The sequence below is a fragment of the Oncorhynchus clarkii genome, chromosome 17 (genome assembly GCF_045791955.1).
Source record: "Oncorhynchus clarkii lewisi isolate Uvic-CL-2024 chromosome 17, UVic_Ocla_1.0, whole genome shotgun sequence".
Lineage (NCBI taxonomy): Eukaryota > Metazoa > Chordata > Actinopteri > Salmoniformes > Salmonidae > Oncorhynchus > Oncorhynchus clarkii.
This window is the reverse complement of record NC_092163.1, coordinates 15,796,304-15,820,532: the sequence shown is the minus strand read 5'-3', so window position 1 is coordinate 15,820,532 and position 24,229 is coordinate 15,796,304. Positions and strand designations below refer to the sequence as shown.

General features: G+C 45.5%; 2 protein-coding genes across 8 annotated transcripts in view; one reads left to right on the top strand and one right to left on the bottom strand.

Moving 5' to 3' along the window:
• LOC139370324 (myosin-10-like) overlaps positions 1-7,161 on the top strand; it is a 95,580-nt gene extending 88,419 nt beyond the window's left edge. For all 4 annotated transcript variants that reach the window (XM_071109727.1, XM_071109730.1, XM_071109729.1 and 1 more), the window contains 4 exons: positions 26-234; positions 2,307-2,415; positions 2,884-3,056; positions 4,861-7,161. In XM_071109727.1, coding sequence (XP_070965828.1) covers positions 26-234; positions 2,307-2,415; positions 2,884-3,056; positions 4,861-5,011 — 642 coding nt within the window. In that variant the 3' untranslated portion in view covers positions 5,012-7,161. The remainder of the gene's footprint in view (positions 1-25; positions 235-2,306; positions 2,416-2,883; positions 3,057-4,860) is intronic.
• A 3,132-nt stretch (positions 7,162-10,293) lies between these two features.
• Positions 10,294-24,029, bottom strand: LOC139370329 (ubinuclein-2-like). 4 transcript variants are annotated; one of them, XM_071109739.1, is made up of 15 exons: positions 23,452-24,029; positions 22,444-22,593; positions 22,113-22,223; positions 21,236-21,364; positions 20,850-20,956; positions 19,604-20,141; positions 18,940-19,010; positions 18,407-18,643; positions 17,625-17,738; positions 17,210-17,407; positions 15,467-15,509; positions 13,835-15,334; positions 13,429-13,615; positions 12,615-12,683; positions 10,294-12,293 (listed from the first exon to the last, which is right to left on the bottom strand). In XM_071109739.1, the coding sequence occupies exons 1-15, from the start codon at positions 23,752-23,754 to the stop codon at positions 12,247-12,249; spliced, it is 3,804 nt and encodes a 1,267-aa protein (XP_070965840.1). In that variant the 5' UTR covers positions 23,755-24,029; the 3' UTR covers positions 10,294-12,246. The 4 variants fall into 4 exon arrangements, with proteins under 4 accessions (XP_070965840.1, XP_070965841.1, XP_070965844.1 ...); XM_071109740.1 differs by having other exon boundaries at positions 20,850-20,953; XM_071109743.1 differs by lacking the exon at positions 12,615-12,683 and having other exon boundaries at positions 20,850-20,953.
• Between the last annotated feature and the right edge of the window lie 200 nt (positions 24,030-24,229).

The following is a 24,229-nucleotide window of genomic DNA, read 5'->3' as shown; positions in this document are numbered from 1 at the left end:
CCTTTATCCCCATTTCTATCCCAAGGTGGACATCCTGAACACGGAGCTGGCTGGGGAGCGCAGTGCGGCCCAGAAGAGTGAGAACGCCCGTCAAGGAATGGAGAGGCAGAACAAGGAGCTGAAGGCCAAGCTGGGAGAGCTGGAGGGGGCAGTCAAGTCCAAGTTCAAGGCTGCCATCACCGCCCTGGAGGCCAAGATACTGCAGCTGGAGGAGCAACTGGAGCAGGAGGCCAAGTAAGAAGCCTTCTATATACTGTACTAAATAGACGTCAGAATGGGGGTCAGAGTTTAAAGATGGGAGGTTTCCTAGAATTAAATGAGGGCTTGAATAGGTGGACTCTAGCTCATACACTCAATGTAATGATTTACCCATACTCAATAGACCGCTAGAGGTAGCAGTTTCCCCTAACCACAGATCTATAATCACATTACAAACTACTCATAATCTGGACCTTTACAGGCCCAGTGCAGTCCAAAATGTGATTTTTCTGTGCTGTGTATATACATTTCCACACCTGGAGGTTGAAATAATACTGTGAAATTGTGAAAATTATGATGGATGTCCTTTTAGTATAAAGACAGCCTGAAAGTTTCAGCCCGTTTTGGTGGGATGGAGTTTTTGCATGCCTGGTGTCATCACAATATGGTAAATTAGTTAATAGACCAATAAGAAAGAGTTCCATACTTTTCTGCCAATAACAGCATTTTTTTTTTGTTTTCCCCTCCCCACTCCCTGACAGTCCTCGTTAAATTCTTACTTGAGAAATTGCTCTTTGCCAAGAAGCAAAGATTTCTTTTTGACCATTTTAATTGAAAACAATCACCGTAAGGCACTTCATTGTTACCCAGAAATGATTTGATATTGAGATATATATGACTGCATTGGACCTTTAACATTTGGGGGCTGAAAACATCCACTACCATTCAAAAGTTTTGGGTCACTTAGAAATGTCCTTGTTTTCCATGAAAACATACATGAAATGAGTTGCAAAATGAATAGGAAATATAGTCAAGTTGTTGACAAGGTTTTAATTGAAACAATAATTGCTTTCGTCAAAGAATCCTCCATTTTCAGCTATTATAGCCTTGCAGACCTTTGGCATTCTAGTTGTCAACTTGTTGAGGTAATCTGAAGAGATTTCAGGAGGAAATTGGCTCCAATTAAGCGCCGTCCAGAGGGTATGGCATGGCGTTGCAAAATGAATTGATAGCCTTCCTTCTTCAAGATCCGTTTTACCCTGTACAAATATCCCACTTTACCACCAACAAAGCACCCCCAGATCATCATATTGCCTCCACCATGCTTGACAGATGGCGTCAAGCACTCGTCCAGCATCTTTTCATTTTTTCTGCGGCTCACAAATGTTTTCCTTTGTGATCCGAACACCTCAAACTTAGATTCGTCTGTCCATAACACGTTTTTAACATCTTCCTCTGTCCAGTGTCTGTGTTCTTTTGCCCATCTTAATCTTTTTTTTGTGTTTTTTTTTGGCCAGCCTGAGATATGGCTTATTCTTTGCTACTCTGCCTAGAAGGCCAGCATCCCGGAGTCGCCTCTTCATTGTTGACGTTGAGACTGGTGTTTTGTGGGTACTATTTCATGAAGCTGCCAGTTGAGGACTTGTGAGGCGTCTGTTTCTCAAACTAAACACTCTAATGTACTTGTCCTCTTGCTAAGTTGTGCACCAGGGCCTCCCATTCCTCTTTCTATTCTGGTTAGAGCCAGTTTGCTCTGTTCTGTGAAGGGAGTAGTACACAGCGTTGTACGAGATCTTCAGTTTCTTGGCAATTTCTCGCATGGAATAGCCTTCGTTTCTCAGATCAAGAAAAGATGGATGAGTTTCAGAAGAAAGTTATTTGTTTCTGGACATTTTGAGCCTGTAATCGAATCCACAATTCTGATGCTCTAGATACTCAACTAGTCTAAAGAAGGCCGTTTTTTTTGCTTCTTTAATCAGAACAACAGTTGTCAGCCATTAGCTAACACAACGTGCCATTGGAACACAGGAGTGATGGTTGCTGATAATGGGCCTCTGTACGCCTATGTAGATATTCTATTCAAAATCAGCCATTTCCATCTACAATAGTCATTTATCAATTCAATGTTATTTTAATGGACAAAAAAAAAAGCTTTTCTTTAAAAAACAAGGACATTTCTACATGACCCCAAACTTTTGAACGGTATTGTACGAGGTTGCCTAAAGTGGAGGCTTTTACTACATCCTGATGCAAATGTATGTCCCCATCAGATATGAGTCAGTTACACTATTTACCCACTTTCCCGTTATCACTATTTTTTCTCCCAGGGAGAGGGCAGCAGCCAATAAGATTGTCCGACGCACAGAGAAGAAGCTGAAAGAGGTGGTGATTCAGGTGGAGGACGAGCGTCGCCATGCCGACCAGTACAAGGAGCAGGTGAGTGGTCGTCTCGGGTCCACATTGAGCTTGAAACAATCTGTTCCGACATTTAGAAAGGGTGAGTAAAAGGCCATGGATGCCATGTTAGCTACTAATTCACTATAATCAGAGTGTCTCTGTCTCTCTCCTATTCCCACCCACACTCTTCTGTAGCTTTGGCTCTCTCTCTCTCTCTCTATTCCCACCCACGCTCTTCTGTAGCTTTGGTTCCCTCTCTGAATTCCTCTGTCTGTCCCAAACTTTTGTCTCCAAACCTTTGTCTCCAAACCTTTGTCTCCATCCTTGTTTTTCCAAATTTTCTCTCTCTCTCTCTCTCTCCTCTCTCCTCTCTCCTCTCTCCTCTCTCCTCTCTCTCTCCTGTCTCTGCCCGTGCACTTGCAGTGTTTTAATCTTGAATTGGCCCATGAATTTGCAATGTAAATACGTTGAATTGTGCCAATAAAATTCAAATCCTCCCCCGGTCAGATGGAGAAGGCCAACTCTCGAATGAAGCAGCTGAAGCGTCAGCTAGAGGAGGCTGAGGAGGAGGCTACCAGGGCCAACGCCTCACGTAGGAAACTACAGAGGGAGCTGGACGACGCTACCGAGGCCAGCGAGGGCCTGACCCGTGAGGTCAACACACTCAAGAACCGCCTCAGGTGCAGCCCCTCATAACACTCTGTATATACACTTCACATAGTTCTTTATGCCTATCAGCAATCCCTCTGCCAGTTTCTTTAAAACAAAGAAGAAGACATTCATTCACTTCCCATACATGTTCATCAACACACCTATAGATGCAACAGGACACACACCTGTCATAGATCTGTGGGTGTGATAAATGACCATGTATGTACAGTTGAAGTCAGAAGTTTAGATACACTTAGGTTGGCGTCATTAAAACTTTTTCAACCACTCCACAAATGTCTTGTTAACAAACTATAGTTTTGGCAAGTCGGTTAGGACATTTTTCCAACAATTGTTTACAGACAAATTATTTCACTTATAATTCACTGTATCACAATTCCAGTGAGTCAGAAGTTTACATACACTAAGGTGACTGCATTTAGACAGCTTGGAAAATTCCAGAAAATGATGTCATGGCTTTAGAAGCTTCGGATAGGCTAATTGACATCATTTGAGCCAATTGGAGATACCTGTGGATGTATTTCACGGACTACCTTCAAACTCAGTGCCTCTGCTTGACACCATGGGAAAATCAAAAGAAATCAGCGTCAGAAAAGATATTGTAGACCTCCACAAGTCTGGTTCATCCTTGGGAGCAATTTCCAAACGTCTGAATGTACCACGTTCATCTGTACAAACAATAGTACGCAAGTATAAACACCATACGACCACGCAGCTGTCATACCGCTCAGGAAGGAGTTCTGTCTCCTGGAGTTGAACTTACTTTGGTGCGAAAAGTGCAAATCAATCCCAGAACAACAGCAAAGGACCTTTTGAAGATGCTAGAAACAGGTACAAAAGTATCTATATCCACAGTAAAACGAGTCCTATATCGACATAACCTCAAAGACTGCTCAGCAAGGAAGAAGCCACTGCTCCAAAACCGCCATAAAATAGTCAGACTACGGTTTGCAACTGTACATGGGGACAAAGGTTTTGGAGAAATGTCCTCTGGTCTGATGAAAGAAAAATAGAACTGTTTGGCCATAATGACCATTGTTATGTTTGAAGGAAAAAGGGGGAGGCTTGCAAGCCGAAGAACACCATCCCAACCATGAAGCACGGGGGTGGCAGCATCTCATGTTGTGGGGGTGCTTTCCTGCAGGAGGGACTGGTGCACTTCACAAAATAGATGGCATCATGAGGGAGGAAAATGATGTGGATATATTGAAGCAACATCTCAAGACATCAGTCAGGAAGTTAAAGCTTGGTTGCAAATGGGTCTTCCAAATGGACAATCACCCCAAGCATACTTCCAAAGTTGTTGCAAAATGGCTTAAGGACAACAAAGTCAAGGTATTGGAGTGGCCATCAGAAAGCCCTGTTCTCAATCCTATAGAAATTGTGTGGGCAGAACTGAAAAAGCGTGTGTGAGCAAGGAGGCCTACAAACCTGACTCAGTTACACCAGAACTGTCAGGAGGAATGGGCCAAAATTCACCCAACTTATTGTGGGAAGCTTGTGGAAGGCTACCCAAAACATTTGACCCAAGTTAAACAATTTAAAGGCAATGCTATTAAATACTAATTGAGTGTATGTAAACTTCTGACCCACTGGGAATGTGATGAAAGAAATAAAAGCTTAAATAAATCCTTCTCTCTACTATTATTCTGACATTTCACATTCTTAAAATAAAGTGGTGATCCTAACTGACCTAAGACAGGGAATTTGTACTGCAATTAAATGTCAGGAATTGTGAAAAACTTGAGTTTAAATGTATTTGGCTAAGGTGTATGTAAACTTGCAACTTCAACTGTATTTGCCTGTCGTCCTCAGGCGTGGAGGCCCCATCAGCTTCTCGTCTAGCCGTTCAGGCCGCAGCCGGCAGCTCCAGATCGATGGAACCTCCGTGGACAATTCTGACGACGACGCCGACAGCCGCGCCAGCGACCACAACGACACGCAAGCCTCCAACCAGACCGAATAGACGCTCCCTGCTAATCCTACCAACCCTATCAATTAGCCAGCCTGGCAGAATGGTGACTACAACACCTCAGCCTCTCCATCTGTCCCTGTCCACGAGTCAACAGCAGGGAGAACCAGGGTCCTGTTCATTAGGCACCAAAACAGAAGAAACAGGGAGTGACTACCTGGATTTGTCCATAAGGAACCACTTGTTTTCATTTTCCGTTGAAAGATGCTTTCAAAAGTTTTTCTACGGTGTGTTCTAATGGATACAACCCAGACCACCCCACCCCCCAGAAATGCTCCATTCCTGGGGATGACAAAACAATTACCCCCACTTGAGCGGCTTTAATCTGCCTTACTCTAACAATATTCCTACTCTACTCTGGCTAGCTGCTCGGCCCGGCGAGTGTCCCAACGATCTTAATATAGTCCTCCCTAGGCGTGGAATTATGTGCTCCGCTTAAATGAGTATGTAAACTTAATGTACAAGTGCTTTTTACTTATGAACTATGCGTGTGTGCACATGTGAGTATGTAAGGTATGTGCCCCTGAACGCCAAACTGCAAGGAAAGGAGCTAAACTAGGAAACGTTCCCCTTTGTCATCCTCCTCCCACATGAAACAAAACATTGTCTTGTGTCACCAAATGTAAAGCCACCATCTCTTCCCTGGCTTAAAGCAGGCCTAACAAAACTCTCATCAGAGAGGACATAGTCCTATTCAACAGTAGGTCAGAGGTCAATGGAGAGGCCTCCGCTTCCCTCATTGCACGAGTCTGACGTACAGACTGACGTACAGACTGTTGTTCCACTTCCAAACACTACAATGAAACAAGATGGTGGATTCACACAGTCTTGACCTGTTCTGGGAGAAAAACATGGAATGGAAAGGACGTATTAACTGTGAAAAGCTTTTCTCCACTTGCCACAGCATCTCGTCACAACACTTTAAAAACAATTGGTGACTGACTTCTTATAGGAATCACATAGGTCATGATGGACGTTGTTGGTTGCTGTATTTTGACCAGTTGGAACACTATTTGTCCTGTTGTTCAGGAAGAAGCGTTGAAGGCAGTGAGGTGTGGTGTGCTTAGATAGATGGTCGCTGGCGTACGTATCACTGAGAATTGCTGGAAACTGCACGTAACTGCACAATGAGTGTTCATATGCCCCTGTAACTGGAGCCAGGAAACCCTAAGCTTCTCTCTGAGTGGTCACATGATGTACAATACAGCCCCTTAGTCCAACACTAATGTTGAGAGCTTCGATTGAACGTGTAGTTTGACTAGCTAAAGCTTACCGCTCAGAGCAAGGGGGGCCCCGCCATCTCACTGTGTTTGTGCCATGGTTTGGTTGTAAAGTAGGACCCCTAACTCTCTTTTAGTATACGCTGACACACCAACTACCAAGCACTTAGTATTCCTAGATATAAAAGCCTTCCACTGGGGATAGCATCTCAAACCTCTAAAACTATTAAGCCACTCTTAACGTACCAGAATGTCCATATTCATCAGCGCTCTATTCTTCCTTTGGCATCTCTGTTCAGTATTATGGTAATGAATGGAAACTGCCACTTTTACTCCAATGTTAGCTCAGCTGTGATGACATGTTTCTTTAAAGTGCCTTAGACACTAGATAAGAACACTAGTGGGTAATGCACGGTGAGCACCTGTATTAAACAGAAGGACGTTTAGGTGAGCTGTGTGTGCTACATAAAAAGCTAACGAGGCAAACCTGGTGAACGGAAAACAAACACTACTCTTTTCTTCTTCTAACCCTTCGTCTTGTGTATTTCTGCTGTGTGTCATATCATACCCAGTGCGATACCTCCCCTCCCGCTCATATACCTGTAACAATGTCTCTCTCCATAGGTGGTGTGAGTGTGGGTCAGAAATCAGTGTTACTATTAACTATGTGAGATGTGGAGCCTTCTGCTCCCCCTTCAAGAGCAGAATGTGATTTCATTTGGTTAAAAGCTTTAACATCTATGTAGTTTTACTACTTTTATTATTATTATTATTCTCAGACTGGCTGTTGACGACCAGGATTTCATTACAACAGCAACCCCCCCCCCCCCCCCCCCCCCCATTTTATTTCTTCTTTGCCTCCTGTATTTCTAGACTACAGTCATTTTTTTTGTAAAAGACAATAAAGCATATTCATTGTAGAAATAATGTGATTCCACTTTGTCCCTTGCGGAGGAGCCTCTACAGACTTTCAATTCAGTCATGCATGTTTCTCTCCCCAGATTGGAGAGCACAGAGGGTAACTACGCCTGAAGGGACAGATATGATGGGTTGTTTTAGGGAAGTGGTCTAAATTCAGTAAGGAGTCGGGAGAAGTTAGAAAACAAAAACTACTCTGTGATTTGAACCAGGGACCTGCTTCAGATGACAACCCAGATGTTATAGTCTCCACCAGCCGGGGGGCAACATCATTGGCGTAGCCAGAAACTTGTCACGTGGGCCTGCATCAATTTGGGCAGCTAACTTCCTGCAATTTTGCCATTGGGTAAAGGAAAATGTGCAGTTTTATAGCTCATCTCGTGTTATTCTACACATTTTGAAAATGTAGCATTTTTAAGACTAATTGCAGCTAAAATATAGGTGTGTTGACTGATAAACGTACTGGATTATGAGTTGTCTTGTTTGCTAAATGAACAAATGAAATAGGCAGTAGCATGGTGATTATAGCCATAGAAGCACAGTGGCAAATGGCTCAATGCAGTCATTCATAATCATGGTTTATTGGGGGTGTGGCTTTCAGTTCATTTTTTGCAACCCACCCAGTGAGAGTGAATGTAAATCCAGGTGATCTGTTCTGTTATATTTAATCAAATCTGACTAACCCAGTGCACTGCTTGCTATGAATTCTCTGACTGTTTGCATATTTAGGTAAAAAGACAATGTCCTTTTTGGAACATTTTACAAGTAAAGAGCAGATTTGTTTTTGTCCTGGGCAGGTGAGTGGAAGGGCTCTACCGCATGGCTTTCACCTGTCCAGTCATTTCTAATCAGTTACTTCAAGGGAGGAACAAAGGATGCACTTTTTAAAGAATCCAAACCGGGCCAAGAATTGGGAAAACTCCAGAGCCTTCCACAAGGCTAGGGCCTGTTGTTACCTGGAAACCACCGGCATGGGTGAGAAAGGTCAAAGAGGAACAAGTGTAATGATGTATTTTAACGGTGACGGCCCGATTCGATCCGTTAGAAGATCCGTGATACAGCGGTTTAAAGGCAATGTCTCCGCAGTTGTAGGAGACTGCATTCACAGTAAACGCTGCTGATGTCCACTTAATAGGAATTTACCTTTACATTTAAACTGCATTGTAGCACAGATCTTCAGCCTTATGGATTGAATCGAGCCCTGACCTTTCCTGGGTACAGAAAGTGAACACGAATGTTGATATAATTGAGGGACTGTCATGGACTTATGACAAATGTATGAAAAAAAACGTATTGCAATGTCTTAAGGCTCCCGAGTGCAACGTCTCTTCACTTGGGGCACCCAAGTGGCGCTGTGGTCTAAGGCACTGCATCTCAGTGCAAGGCTTCACTATAGTCCCTGGTTCAAATCCAGGCTGTATCACATCTGGCTGTGATTGGGAGTCCCATAGGGTGGTGCACAATTGGACCAGTGTTGGCTGGGGTAGGCTGTCATTGTAAATAAGAATTTGTTCTTAACTGACTTGCCTGGTTAAATAAATAAAAAAAGCTGTATTTAATCTGAAGCGTTACAGTTCGCACACTAGAAATGTTAAGGTAAATTCTGATTGAGCTGGCAATTGGAAATTACCTTTAAATGAACTTCCACAATACAGATTGAATAGAGCTTCCTCTAACAGGTGTCTCGGAGTGTAGTTGTGCCCTACATTACGGATTTAATAGAGCTTCCTTTAACAGGTGTCTCGAGAGTGTAGTTGTGCCCTACAATACGGATTGAATAGAGCTTCCTTTAACAGGTGTCTCGGAGTGTAGTTGTGCCCTACATTACGGATTTAATAGAGCTTCCTTTAACAGGTGTCTCGGAGTGTAGTTGTGCCCTACATTACGGATTTAATAGAGCTTCCTTTAACAGGTGTCTCGAGAGTGTAGTTGTGCCCTACATTACGGATTTAATAGAGCTTCCTTTAACAGGTGTCTCGGAGTGTAGTTGTGCCCTACATTACGGATTTAATAGAGCTTCCTTTAACAGGTGTCTCGGAGTGTAGTTGTGCCCTACATTACGGATTTAATAGAGCTTCCTTTAACAGGTGTCTCGGAGTGTAGTTGTGCCCTACATTACGGATTGAATAGAGCTTCCTTTAACAGGTGTCTCGAGAGTGTAGTTGTGCCCTACAATACGGATTGAATAGAACTTCCTCTAACAGGTGTCTCGGGAGTGTAGTTGTGCCCTACAATACGGATTGAATAGAGCTTCCTTTAACAGGTGTCTCGAGAGTGTAGTTGTGCCCTACAATACGGATTGAATAGAGCTTCCTTTAACAGGTGTCTCGAGAGTGTAGTTGTGCCCTACATTACGGATTGAATAGAGCTTCCTCTAACAGGTGTCTCGAGAGTGTAGTTGTGCCCTACAATACAGATTGAATAGAGCTTCCTCTAACAGGTGTCTCGAGAGTGTAGTTGTGCCCTACAATACAGATTGAATAGAGCTTCCTCTAACAGGTGTCTCGAGAGTGTAGTTGTGCCCTACAATACAGATTGAATAGAGCTTCCTCTAACAGGTGTCTCGAGAGTGTAGTTGTGCCCTACAATACGGATTGAATAGAGCCCTTCCTTTAACAGGTGTCTCGAGTGTAGTTGTGCCCTACAACACGGATTGAATAGAGCTTCCTCTAACAGGTGTCTCGAGAGTGTAGTTGTGCCCTACAATACGGATTGAATAGAGCTTCCTCTAACAGGTGTCTCGAGGGTGTAGTTGTGCCTTACAATACGGATTGAATAGAACTTCCTCTAACAGGTGTCTCGAGAGTGTAGTTGTGCCCTACAATACGGATTGAATAGAGCTTTCTCTAACAGGTGTCTCGAGAGTGTAGTTGTGCCCTACAATACGGATTGAATAGAGCTTCCTCTAACAGGTGTCTCGAGAGTAGTTGTGCCCTACAATACAGATTGAATAGAGCTTCCTCTAACAGGTGTCTCGAGAGTAGTTGTGCCCTACAATACAGATTGAATAGAGCTTCCTCTAACAGGTGTCTCGAGAGTGTAGTTGTGCCCTACCTTCAGAACTAGAAGTGTTCTTTTGAAAGACATCGGTCACAATGGAGGACGGAAGACAGGGACAAAGAAATGAATCAGGACCTATTGAAAACCAACTGTATTTTATTCCATAAATCAACACACAAAAATCATCTACAAAAGAGACCGAATTAAGTAACCAGTTACCATGAAATGTAATCTTTACCCCCCGCCCCAAAAGCTTTAAAATGTCACCTGCTCCAGTCACAGAAAAAACAACTTTTCACCATGACATCCTGACAGACCACAGACAGACAAACACTCATGGGTACATTTCAAAGAGAATGATAGGAAAACACACACACTGACCAAGGCACCCCATTTATATGCTAGGAAACTCATCTTTGGCGCCATTCTTGGTGCAGTTGGTCGACATTCATACTGACATTGGAAGGAAGGATGATAAGAGATGGACAGAGGCAAGAAAGCCAGAGGTCCCTCCCCTCTGACCTTCTCCCCCAATGGGTTTTGAGAAGACGACTAGGAGAGAGGAAGTGAGGAGTATGCTATTGAGATCTTCCCAGATATAGGAAGAGAGTAAGGAAGAACAGTTTCTAGAGAGGTATTCAGTAGGTGAGAAGGGAGAGTTCTTTAGATGGGAAAAGGACTCAGACATACGTACACACAAACATTCACAACTCCCAGAAATGCATTGACAGCTGAGTAAGAGGTTGAAAGCCAAGCGACGACTTGCACTTTTGCATTGAAGCATTTATAGTCCTGCATAGTTCTTTAATGAAACTTACAAACTAAGGCGTTTTGTCATATTGAGTGTGTTTGAGTTGATAAGCGTTTTTTTTTTTTACAAAGTAAATTAATTACAATTAAAAAAAAAGTTCAAGTAGGCTACAATCTGGCATCTTTGTCCCCTCTCTCACCCTCCAAGAGGAGTCTAGCTTTTACAGTTCAAGTTTATCTCCAGAAAAGGTCCAGTGTGATTATACAGCACCAAAGACACGCTGAGCAAGAGAGGGGAATATTCACTCTCTCAAACACACACACAACAGAGAAAAGAGGGTATGCAATTTGCACACACACAGCACAGACTGACCTGGAAAGAAAATACAATATATAATAATATATGTAGGTTGTGTACACACACACACACACACACATTCAATCTCACCGGCACACACATACCTCTAAATATAATTTTTTTTATCCCTGTGTAAATTACAAATAATTTATCAATATCTATATTAGCTATACTACCTTAACCCTTAACAGTCAGTTGTGGGGAGCAGAGGAGACTTTAAAACAATACAACTCAATGGACACACCATCTCACATCGGAGACAAGTTAACAACTACCTTTCTCAGACAGTCAAGACAACGACCAAAAAATAATATATACTCAAATCTGCTTTAGACGAGAAAAAATATAAACAGACTTAAATTCAAATTAAATGACTTCGCTAACAGCGTATTCCCTCTCCTGGGTGGTTTTCATTAAGGAACGGACACACTGGTAGCGTTTGCAGGCCGAGAGTACTTAGCACCTCTGAACAGAGTGCCAGCCGTAATTTGCAAACTGATTCTACATGTAGAATCGAGCGAAAATGTCATCGATCAGACCGTCACTGGCGGGGTGTTCCGTAAAACAGGCCGCGCCGAACGACCGGATCGACAATCTACACAACATAGCAAAACGCTTTTTCGAAAACGAGTGTTCAGGCAGTCCGTCCTTGTTTCTGTATTTATTTTTCTACGTTTGGAGCCTAATGAATACGACCCTGTCCTCATTCCACAGTGATAAAGGTCGGTCATGTAAACATGTTGACACAAAAAAAAAATGTAAGGAAAAAAAGTTTCATTTATCATTCACCCGAGGTCCATTTTATACCCAGTAATAATAAAAATACAGTTAAATTAAATTCAGAAATCGTCATGGTGAGGGGGAATTGATTCTTCAGGTCCATATTGAGGGAAGAAGGCTCCACCCCCCTGTATTATTACATCATTGTGTCCATCTGTCCAATCAAAGTGATCCTAGTGGATGTCTCTGTCCGTCTCTATTGGTCAGTGGGACTTCCTCTTCATGTCGCCACCCTGGCTTTGGTTCGCATCTGAGGAAGGAGGGGGGGGGGGTAAAATAATAATACATGAAGATGCAGAAACATACCCAACACACAGGGAGGGTATTCTTCATCGACAGACAAGACACGTGCCTCTAGTGTTAACCTAGGCATGCAGATCACCACTAACACTGGAGCAGGCAGACAGGTTGGGAAAGAAGACTTTACAGCCAAACAGCGAGTGAGCGATATCAACATGACGCGGGGAATGACAACACAAGTGGAGGAAGGGAAGAGGAGGGAGGGAGGTAGAGGAGGAGGGAGGTAAGGGAGGAGGGGGAGAAGTACTGGAGAAGGAGGTGTGAAGTTTACCTGAGAAAGCAAGCTGCAAGTGAGGAGGTAGAGCAGCCTGTGACCCTGACTGGAGACTCTTATACAGATCTGAGGAGAGATGGAGGGAGGGGTGGACAGACGAGAAGAAGAATGGAGAGGGGGAAGGGGTTGAGGAGAATAAAGGTGAGAAACGGAACATTAAAAGATAAAAGTAGAATTGAAGGAAAGCATCAAATCAGAAAGTGAAGGCAGATAAAATGGGGATTAAAGAACACAGGAGTGAAGGAAGGAGAGGATGGATGGATGATGGATGGATGGATGAATGATGGACAGAGGGGGAGAAGGAGTGAGGGATTGGATGAGAAAACGAGACAGGCAGGGCAAGAGTTACAGTAAGAAACCTGGAGCAGAGGCACATTAGAGCTGGTTATACTTCAGTATGGATCCACAGCACGCACACACACACACACACACTGCACACACACACTGCACACCACAACACTGACCATGAGTAACACAAACTAAGACTAGATGAATCTCAAGGGACCACAAACAAATCTAATTGCGGCTCCATATATTTTGCCATCTTAATAAACACTGATTTTCTTTGTCATTTCATCAAATTCATCCAATAAAATGTCATACTAATGAAGTAGTAAATTATTTTAAGACGTTTATCACATCATGTTGTACAGTACAGACTTTTTCTGTGGTATTAAGAGCCCTAAAAGTTCTACTGAACCGTAGAGAACTAATGCTTTATTTTTGATCCTATACATTTGCATGCCCGGTGCTTTGAAAGATCAGTCTTGTGGAGCCACTGCCAGGTGGGCACCAGTTGCCAATTACTCACCCATTAAGTCGCTCTGTGAGAGGCTGTATCCTGAGTTGGCGCCCGTGCCCAGGCCGCTGACCCCCGGGGCTCCAGGAGGAGTGAAGTTGAGCAGCGAGGGGAACTGGAAGGGCAGCGAGACGGGCACCAGCCCCCCCAACATCCCAAAGCCAAGTGGCCCGCCCAGGAGGGGACTGCCAGCTGACACCTGGGGGGGAAGAGAGAGAGAGAGAGAAGGGATCAGGTGACATGTGAAGTGCCTGACACAATCTCTTCCCTTCTCTTCTGTTCTGACAACTTGGCTTTGCAGAACATGCTCAAAACTCTAGCGAGACAAATGCAGTCAGTATCTAAAAGGTGCTTCTCTTGATCCTGTTTTTCACTCTTCTTGACACTTTTTCTGGTCGCCTGTGATTGGCTGACTAACCTGCGTCAGGTGTGAGGTGACGGAGGGTGTGGCCATGGTTGACGTGGGCACCCGACTGCCTACAGCCTTGGATCCGCCCACGGCCCTCTGTCTCTGTCCGTGATTGGTCGAGATCGTGCCGGAGGGGGAGGGGCTGTTGTCCGGGCGACTGGTGACGGGCGACATGCGCATGGGGCTGCTGTTGGAGGTAGCGCTGCTAACGCTACTACTGCTAATGACAGACGGAGCCTTCTGGCTCCCCGCGAAGCTATAACTGCCCTGGCCCGACTTCACCTGACCCCCAGCTTGGACACTAAATGGGGGGCGGAAACCGGCAGTCTTGGGGGACTGGTACTGGAGAGGGCTGGAGATCATTTGAGAGTGAGAGAGGAGGTTGGAAGAGGAGGAGGAAGGGGAGGAGATGGGAGGAGGGGTGGGGGCAGGGGGGCGAGGGGTGAGCTTGATGATGGGGGAGGAGTTGTTGCTGTGGGAGGACTTGGTGAGGGTTGCCTGCATGGGGGTGATGAAGTTGGACTGGTGGTGGGGCTTGGATTTTCCCTGGTGGTAGGAGGGGGACTGGGAGGGTGAGGAGCCCACCGTGGAGGTGAGGTAGGAGGGTTGCTGGGGGCTCTTAGAGTTGAGCTGCTGGGGGCTCTTGGAGTTGAGCTGTTGGGGGTGTGAGTGGGAGTTGGTGGCACGGGACTGAGGGGAGGAGGAGGGCATGTTGCTCATCATGGCACTGCCATTACTACTGCTGTTGGCTTTGACACTGCTCTTCCCCAGTCCTGGTATTGCCACCCCCATGCCCAGGGCGACCTTCTGATGGGGGGGCAGGAGCGGAGAGGCTGTGGGAGGGGGACGCTGCTTGGTGGGCGGGGAGGGGGACGACGGTGGGTGGAGCTTACTCCCTCCAGTCATGCCCCCTTGCCTGTGAGTGGAGGTCGCCATGCTAACATTGTGTCTCTGAGTCTGTCCCATAGAGCCTGCCCCTTTCATCACGCCGTACACTCCGTCGGCGCCACGAGACACCAACGTGGCCCCCGTGAGCTGCATGCGAGCCGACGACGCCGTGGAAGTGGAGGGAGAGGTAGATAGTGTGGTCTTAATGTTGGCCATCGATGGCATCGTCACCGTTGTCGACGAGTTGGCGTTTATCTTGGAAAGAGAATGTGAGGTGAGTAGGGAAGACGAGGGGGAGTAGTGAGGGGTGATGGAGGGGGGGGAGGAGTTGGGGATCTGGAGAGGCGGAGGAGAGAGGGGGGAGGTGAGGGTGAGGTCAGTGACGCTGCCGTGGGGACCCAGGCCCTTGGCGGCTTGGCTGAGGAAGGCGAGGGCGTGGGAGACGGAATCCAGGGAGGGGGCGCGGAGGTCCTCGTCCAGCGAGTCGGACAGGCAGATGGGCTCCAAGGGGGATGAGGAGGTCCCTCGGGCCTGGATGACGGAGGGGGTGGAGCGGACGTGGGGGAGAGAAGGGGTGGTGGCGGTGGGGAAATTGGGCCTCTGCTGGATCCATTGGCCCTCCTGGAATACAGGGAAAGGACAAAGGTTCGCATTGGACTCGCATCAGAACACATGGCACCGCAAGTAATACCAAATAACCATTTTGTAGAAAAGGTTACAAACGTCAGTTGAGAGTGAAGAGATTTCACTGACCTTTGCTTTAGCCCTGGGGGTGGGGACCATCCTTTTCTTGGCCCTGGACAGAGAAACCAATGGTGTGTTAAGTTAACATCCGCACAGGAATGCTAATCCATCTGTCAATCAATCATCTGTTTCTTCAGATATTCTGTACATCTTCTATCCATATAGTCTATACATCCCATCACATACTGTGTGTGTGTGTGTGTGTGTGTGTGTGTGTGTGTGTGTTTCTATATTGTTTTTCCCTCTTATCAATCTACAATCTACCCCATTATCACAAAGCAACAACAGGGAAACGGAAATAACCTTTACATAAGTAATCAGACCCTTTACTCAGTACTTTGTTGAAGCACCTTTGGCAGCGATTACAACCTCGAGTCTTCTTGGGTATAACACTAGAAGCTTGGCACACCTGTATTTGGGGAGCTCCCATTCTTCCCTGCGTATCCTGTTGAAAGGTGAACCTTCGCCCCAGTCTGAGGTCCTCAGCGCTCTGGAGCAGGTTTTCATCAAGGATCTCTTTGCTCCGTTCATCTTTCCCTTGATCCTGAGTAGTCTCCCAGTTCCTGCCGCTTAAAAACATCCCCACAGCATGATGCTGCCACCACCAGGCTTCACCGTAGGGAATGTGCCAGGTTTCCTCCAGATGTGATACTTGGCATTAAGGCCAAAGAATTCAATCTTTCTTTCATCAGACCAGAGAATCGTGTTTCTCATGGTCTGAGAGTCTTTAGGTGCCTTTTGGCAAGCTCCAAGCGGGTGGTCATGTGACTTTTACTGAGGCGTGGCTTCCGTCTGGCCACTCTAACATAAAGGCCTGATTGGTGGAGTGCTGCAGAGATGGTTGTCCTTCTAGAAGATTCTCCCATCTCCATAGAGGAACACCTCCCTGACCAAGGTCATTTTCCCCTGACTGCTCAGTTTGGTCTGGCGGACAGCCCTAGGAAGAAACTTGGTGGTTCCAAACTTCTTCCATTTAAGAATGATGGAGGCCACTGTGTTCTTGTGGATCTTCAATGCTTCAGACATTTTTTGGTACCCTTCTTCAGATCTGTGCCTCGACAAAATCCTGTCTCGGAGCTCTACGGACAATTCCTTAGACCTCAACGCTTGGTTTTTGCTCTGACATGTAGTGTCAACTTTGCCTTTCCAAATCATGTCCAATCAATAGAATTTACCACAGGTGGACTCCAACCAAGTTGTAGAAAGATCAAAGATGATCAATGGAAACAGGATCCACCTGAACTCAATTTTAAGTCTCATAGCAAAGGGTCTGAATACTTATGTAAATAAGGTATTTCTGTTTTTCTATTTTTAATAAATTTGCTAAAATTTCTAAAAACCTGTTTAGGCTTTGTCATTATGGGGTGTGTAGATTGATGAGGAAAAACATGTATTTCATCAATTTTAGAATAAGGCTGTCACGCAACAAAAGTCAAGGGGTCTGAATACTTTCCGAAGGCACTGTATATTTATACTACGGACCCCGACATTACTCGTCCTAATATTTCTAAATCCCATTCTTTTACTTTTTAGATTTGTGTGTATTGTTGTGCGCTGTTAGATATTACTGCACTGTTGGAGCTGGGAACACAAGCATTTCGCTCCGCCCGCAATAACATCTGTGAAATATGTGTATGCGACCAATAATATTGTATTTGATCTGTCAATCAGGCATATATACAATAAAAAGGTATCATTTCCATTATAAAGCCAACTTATTTATAAGGTCCAACTACAGTTGAGATAACTTACATGTTGACAGTGAGGTGACTGTGTACAACACGGCTCTCCTTGAACAGCATCCTGGCCTGCATCCAGCCCTTGGGCCACAGTGGTTTGACCTCGTTCTCCATGAAGGCCTTGAGGTAATCCTCCACGGAGAGAGAGCACTGAGACGACTCCAGTTCATAGCAGCTCAACTTCACACGCACCAGGTTACACAGCAGCGACCTACACACACACACACACACAGACACACACACAGACACACACACACACACACAAATGAAGAAAGCTTACTAATTTTTTATATTTTCAAATCAGCCATTTTCTCTATGACTTTGCTCGAGAATTTCACTTTAGTGTCTAGGCCGGATTACTATAAAAGCACTTTGTGACAACTGACAAATAAATTAGATCTGATTGAGGGCAGTGGATGGGCCATTACCTGAGCTTGTCGTCCCAGACAAACTTCTTCCGTGGGCCCATCATCCTCTTCCCCGGCTTCCCCTCGTCCTCCTCCTCTGATCCGTTCTTCTCTCCCTCGCCGGGCTGCTGCCTGCTAGGGTCCAACACACACACCTCAGTACCAACATATTCTACCAACCTCAATATATTCCCGCAGAGGCAGAGACGCATATAAATGAAAGCAGTGATGAACACAGGCAGAGTAGAGCACTACAAATAACCTAACAACCATTATGGATTAGCGATATGGCATTACAGTATACCAGGGGTACTCAACTACTATTTAAGAAGGTCCGGTCATACAAATTACCTAGGTGGCAAAAGTCAGGATGAATTTAGTCATTTATTGGCGTAGTAACAAACCCCCTTCCAACAACTACAAACTGTTCAAATTGTTCACATCCTTGTTGTTGGTGGAGAAATGTTTTGCCGTTTTAAATCTAATTTCCTGCACTTCTACACATTTTACCATATGATACCTGAGTGAATGACTCAACAAAATCAAATGGGGGGCCCGCTGGGGGTCGAGGCCCCTGGGCGTACCCATATACCTAACATGGGCTATTTGATCAACTGGACATTTCTGACAGGTACTAAATCAAAATGGCTCTCTGTCAGGGGATGACAAACTGCCCAATGCAATACCAAATGTAAAGTTGGGAGCCGTGGTCCGTATTGACCCCCTTCTGGGTCCGCATCCGGACCGCAGTCCGCCTGTTGAGTTTGGCTGCAGTACACTATGGAGTATTGTAGTCTTCTTACTTGGCAGCCTTGACCATGCAGTCCAAGTTGTATCGTTGGATCTGCTCGGGCATCACACTGCACACAGCCAGCTTCAGCTTCAACAGGGGCGTACGCAGACGGTCGTCCTGGATGTTGAGGCTAAGCTTCTTGAGGCGTTTGAGCAGGGCCTCCTTATTGCAGGGCACAAAGGCCTCCAGGTGAGAATACACCTCCCCGCGGAGCCCCATCGGCTGCTCCTGCACCTGCAGCTCAATACTGGGGGAGGAGAGAGTGGAGGGAAGGGAGAGGAGCGACAGAGGGAAGTAACAGGAGTGAGAGAAAGGGGGGATGGAGAGAGAAAGATGGTAAGCAAGGAAAAGGGATAAAGGAGAGACGACAAAGAATAAAACAATTTGAGCGAGAGAGAAGGATGTTGGGAGGAATGTGGAACAGAGTGGGGGTGAAAAAGACAGGGAAAGAGATGAAGAATCGACTCCAATATCAGCAGTATGACACATTCAGGGTGGAGACGGAGAGAGATGTACAATGTGTCAAAAGAAAGACAAACTCACTCCAGTAGGATGTTATTCATATCCAGGGTGAAGAATTTCTTCCTTCCCTCTTGATCAAACTGACGAGAGGCCTGTGAAGAAAGGAGGTTGGTGAGCATACTGTCTTCCATGGAAAGATGCACAAAAGCAAAAATAAGCCTTCAGTTATCAAAATGGCTGCATCCGCATCTTGCCAGTTTTTGCTCATCCTTGATTTGTCACTCTCTCTTTCTTATCTCTCCCTTTTGGCCACCAGTTGTCTGTTGCTAGTCTACCTTTCTTTCATGTGTTTTGCTCTCATCCGCTCTTCCTTTCTGCTCTGCTCCTCTCTAACCTCTCTTTGCATTTTTATCAGCCTGTCAAGAAAAGCATTACAAATCGTCCAAGAACTGAAACACTATTTTAAGTGATATCGTCATGGTTTAAGAAAATGGCTGCCACACATTTCAACTGTACAGAATTCCAGGAAGTTACTCAACAATTAAATCAAGGGATGTTCACATAAACATTAAATAACCAAATAAATAAACCTATGATAAACTGGAAAAGCCTCATCAGTGAGACTCATCAGTGAGCCTCATCAGTGAGCCTCATCAGTGAGACTCATCAGTGAGACTCATCAGTGAGACTCATCAGTGAGACTCATCAGTGAGACTCATCAGTGAGACTCATCAGTGAGACCTACCGCCCGTAAGTCCTCGATGCGCTTGATGAGGGGAGCAGGCAGGCCGTCAGGGAGCGGAGGTGGGTGTAGGAGACCCCCTGAAACCCCCAGCCCCCTACCCAACCCGCCCCCACTCGGCTTCGGCGCTGAAACTCCAATTCCCATCAGGCCATTCTCTCTCCCGGGCGTGGCCACGTGCGGATTAGCCGAACTGTCCAGAAGGCTGAAGTCCAGGTCACCCAGAAGATCTTGAAGCTCCTTCTCATTTGCCGAGCCCAGCAGTGACATCATGGCGGGGTCCGCGGTGAGCTCGGCTAATGAGACGTCGTTGTTAGCCGCGTTAGCGTGCAGGTGGGAGTTAGCCAGCAGGTGGTTGGCTCGCGGGGCGTTGGCCACGGAGCTACCCATGCCGGGGTGCGGCGCGGTGGGGTTCATCTTCCTCATCTCCTGCTTCTCCCGGGTGAAGCGGCGCAACATGGCTGCCAAGCACAAGGAGTCCTTCATCAGCTTCTTCCTCTTCTTCTTCTCTGGCCGGTGGATGTTCATCAGAGATGACACTCTGGGTCAGAAAGACAAGAGAGAGGGGTGAAGAGGGGAAAGAGTGCGAAGAGAAAAGGAAGAAAGAGAAAGGAGAGAGAAAATATTGAGGGACATTCTGATGTGTAATCTCAAAGACAAGAAACCTATAAGCAAGGCAATGTATTTTCAATATGATACAAGGGAAAAAACAGTCTCGTAATATCTGCTGGTCTATTTCTGGGAATAGGAGTATTTATGGCAGCGGAGTGATCAGCCTATCAGAGCGTAGCTAATGGAGCCTTTGTTAAGGACACATGGCCTGTCACACAAGCCCACGAGCCATTCAGAGAGAGCATCACAGTGTGTCATGTCATAGTCAGACATATCTGTACATGGGTAGGAATGAACAAAAATATGATGAATTTGTCTATTGTATTCTATGCTGAAGTGCACACATTTCAATTTCAGTACACATTTGATAGGGTTTGACGCGGGGAGGTATAAAAACTGAATCAAAAACCATTACAAGACATTTTGAGGAATGGTTCTTGCAATGTGCTCAGTTCTATTTGAGAAATATGCATAGAACCGCAATGTCCCCTTAGATGATTTGCTCTTACAGCAAGAACAAAATAATCCGAATTATTCAACAACCATTCTATCTGAAATTGTAATCTGTGAAGGTACAGACATGCCTGACAGGCACAAGAAGCAGCGATTTATCCATCCCATTATCCTATCATCTCACCCTGGTTTGGGCACTCTGTTCTTCCGGGGTTTCTTCTCCTCCAAATTGTTTCCTTCTTTCCTCCTTCGTCTCTTGATCACTTGCTCCTCGCCATCCTTCAGCTCCTGCTACCACCGGAAGGCACAGACACAACTCATGAAAAACCAAAACCAGTTGGATAAACACAAATGAAGCAGGTTTGTCATACTCCTATCAGGGATGGGGTCAATCATTCTCATCAGTTCAGTAAGTAAACAAAAATTCATGGATTTTCTCATTGATTTTGAATGAATGAGAATTTATGTTTACTTCCTGAATTGATATCACTGAAATGGAATTGACCCCAGCTGACTAATATAGTGTAATTTCACTGTATACAATACGTCATGCCAGTATCCCATCCTTACTCTGGGTTTGACATCCTTGCCCCCATCCTCTCCCTCGGACTCGGAAGCAGCTCTGAACTGCAACGTGCCCGTGTTGATGTAGAACCCTCCCAGCTTGGTAGTCAGGGAGGCCGGGACCAGCTCGTCATACTGTCACAGAAAACAAAATGGCAGCTGTTACATTCATAGCACACAGGAGAGAGCATAGACGCAGAACACAGAGTAACTTCAATGAGTCTCTGACAACAACAAAAAACAACAACATGTCACTGTGGTGCTGTGGTTGATTGACAGTCTTTTTTTTTTTACCCCTTTTTCTCCCCAATTTCGTGGTATCCAATTGTTTTAGTAGCTACTATCTTGTCTCATCGCTACAACTCCCGTACGGGCTCGGGAGAGACGAAGGTTGAAAGTCATGCGTCCTCCGATACACAACCCAACCTAGCCGCACTGCTTCTTAGCACAGCGCGCATCCAACCCGGAAGCCAGCCGCACCAATGTGTCGGAGGAAACACCGTGCACCTGGCAACCTTGGTTAGCGCGCACTGCGCCCGGCCCGCCACAGGAGTCGCTTGTGCGCGATGAGACAAGGACATCCCTACCGGCCAAACCCTCCCTAACCCGGACGACGCTAGGCCAATTGTGCGTCGCCCCACGGACCTCCCGGTCGCGGCCGGTTACGACAGAGCCTGGGTGCGAACCCAGAGTCTCTGATGGCACAGCTGGCGCTGCAGTACAGCGGATTGACAGTCTTAAGCATGCTCCAAACAGGAAGCGAAACTCCAGAGAGGAGTTCGCCAGAATCGAGCAGATTCATATTTTCTCCACCTATAATACAGCCTAACATGCCTTCTCCACATGAAGGGGTGTAGAAGGTAAAAAATAAAGGGATACTTACAGCCTCTGAGTTGTCAATGAAAGGGTCGGTCTCGTCGTAGCCGAAGCCGATGTCAATCAGATCCTGCATTCTATCCTTCCTCTTCCTCTTTCCTGCTGCATTCGCATTGCCCTGTGTCACAGGCGATACATACTTTCACATCTACATACTGTATAACCAGTAGTCAGAAACGAGAAAAACATGGCTTATAACCAGATATAACAGGCTTAAAACTTGATACAACTAACTATTAACCAGATAACAAAAAGTAAAACTAATCTTAAAACTTGTATCTTATAAGTGGTGTTATTAGAGCACAAGGTTTTACCATGGCTCCAAAAAAAGAACATACATATTTGTTCTCAAACTTCTTGGCCAGGGCCTCCACCTGCAGTCGTTCTCTCTCGTCATTGTTGAAATGGTGGCTAGGGTCAAGGGCAGGAGGCAGGATAAAAGGAGTTGGAGTCTGAGTCGGGGCTGGAGAAGGAGTGATCTTTTTTGCCTAGAAAGGGGGGGAATGGGTGAAGAAAAGTGTACTGTAAAAGAAATGGACTTACCCACAATAAACAAACAACGAACAAAGTCACAAATAATATTGTGTTGTTATTGTACCGGATGTAAAGCATATTGTCATGCAATCATATTGCCCAAATAGCATTGGCGAGGAAGCATTTATATTTATATTTACAGCTGGTTTATAAAGTAGTATCACTTGTACAAGTTGGAGAACAATGTATTATATATTCAGCATAATCGCTATGCAAATATGTAACAAAAAAAGCGTAAACTACTGTACCATGCAATGATGTCTGTACACACCACCGAGTGTCTTGGTAACATAATACCGATATTTGCACAACTCCCTTTATTTAGGCTACATCCTTGTACTTTCAAACCTACTCCATATATTCAGCCCTGACTGATCTTCAATATGTCACCCATAGGAGGCTAAACTCAACTGTACTGGGGCACTTATTCTACGTGCCATATTAATGGCTGTATGACTGTATGACTGGTGTAAACTAACAAGAGAGTTGGCAAGTTAACAAGAACAGGAAACAGGTAACGCCAGACAACCTTTATCACTGCATGTGCATTAGGCGTGCCTACAACTGTAATCTTGACGTGCCGTTCGAGTTGAGTACCAAGTGATTTGAGTGAATGGCTTCATGAATGGCTGAGTTAGGGTCTTTTGTGTGAAGTCCGTGACTAGTAATTTCCTCCCACCGACCACGCTATTCCGTGGAAAGACAAGATACACCCACTTTCATATCCTATCTTATAACAAGTCCCCACTAACCAAGTTAATAAAATCAACTGGTGTTGATCCATGTCTTTCTTGGCCAAACAGGAGTCATACCTGGATGTTTTGGATGAGTTCGCTGTAGTTAAACTCGGCCGACGATTGATCGCTGGGCTCGGACAGAGATAGATTCAATCGCACGGTAATCCGTTTTCCTTCAGCGTTGTCCTTGTCACTACTAGTTTTGCCGAAAAGCCCACCGCTACCATCTGCCCCGGACGCTTTCGTGTCGCCCTCACATTCCGCATCCAAGTCGATGTCGGCCTCGTCATCCTCCAACCGGCGTTTCCTAGTCTCCGTGGCTGATCCAGCAGCGAAGGCCGAGAGGGTGACAAATTGTACTTTTCTCGGTTCGGCCATTTGGATGTGCTGCCTGTCTGAACCTCGCTTCGGACAGACAGCGACAGCGCGAGCTACTTCGCGAAACTACTTCAAATTGGCAAATTGAAGGGGTTTGCGCGAAAATGCAATGGCTATTTAGTGGCTAATAAGATGTAAGGGGGTCATCCACACAATTCGAATTGAATTTCAGGGGATGAGATGGTCGGGGAAAAGTTGTTTTTTCGGTAGCTACTTGCATCCTCAATTGCTATGGGATCGAGATATTCAAGGTGGCCATCTTGGATTTCAGGAGTAAATAAAATATCAGAGAGAGGTCACTGGGCCTGCGCGCACAGACAAAACGGAAGGAGCGTGAGCGAGGGCGGTTATCATGGCCAATCACCGCATTCGCCCCCATTTTAATCCCACCCCTATCACAACAGGCGATAATAAGAACATCTGAAGATGGCACTAGTATTATGACCTTAACGGAGATGTCTTTTGTGAAAGGACA

Coding starts and splice junctions, on each gene's coding strand:
- LOC139370329 (XM_071109739.1), bottom strand. CDS start 23,754: ATGGCCGAACCGAGAAAAGTACAATTTGTCACCCTCTCGGCCTTCGCT. Junction 17,408..17,624: donor GTCTGGGACGACAAGCTCAG/GTAATGGCCCAT, acceptor GTGTGTGTGTAG/GTCGCTGCTGTGTAACCTGG. Junction 15,510..17,209: donor AGTCACCTCACTGTCAACAT/GTAAGTTATCTC, acceptor TTCTCTGTCCAG/GGCCAAGAAAAGGATGGTCC.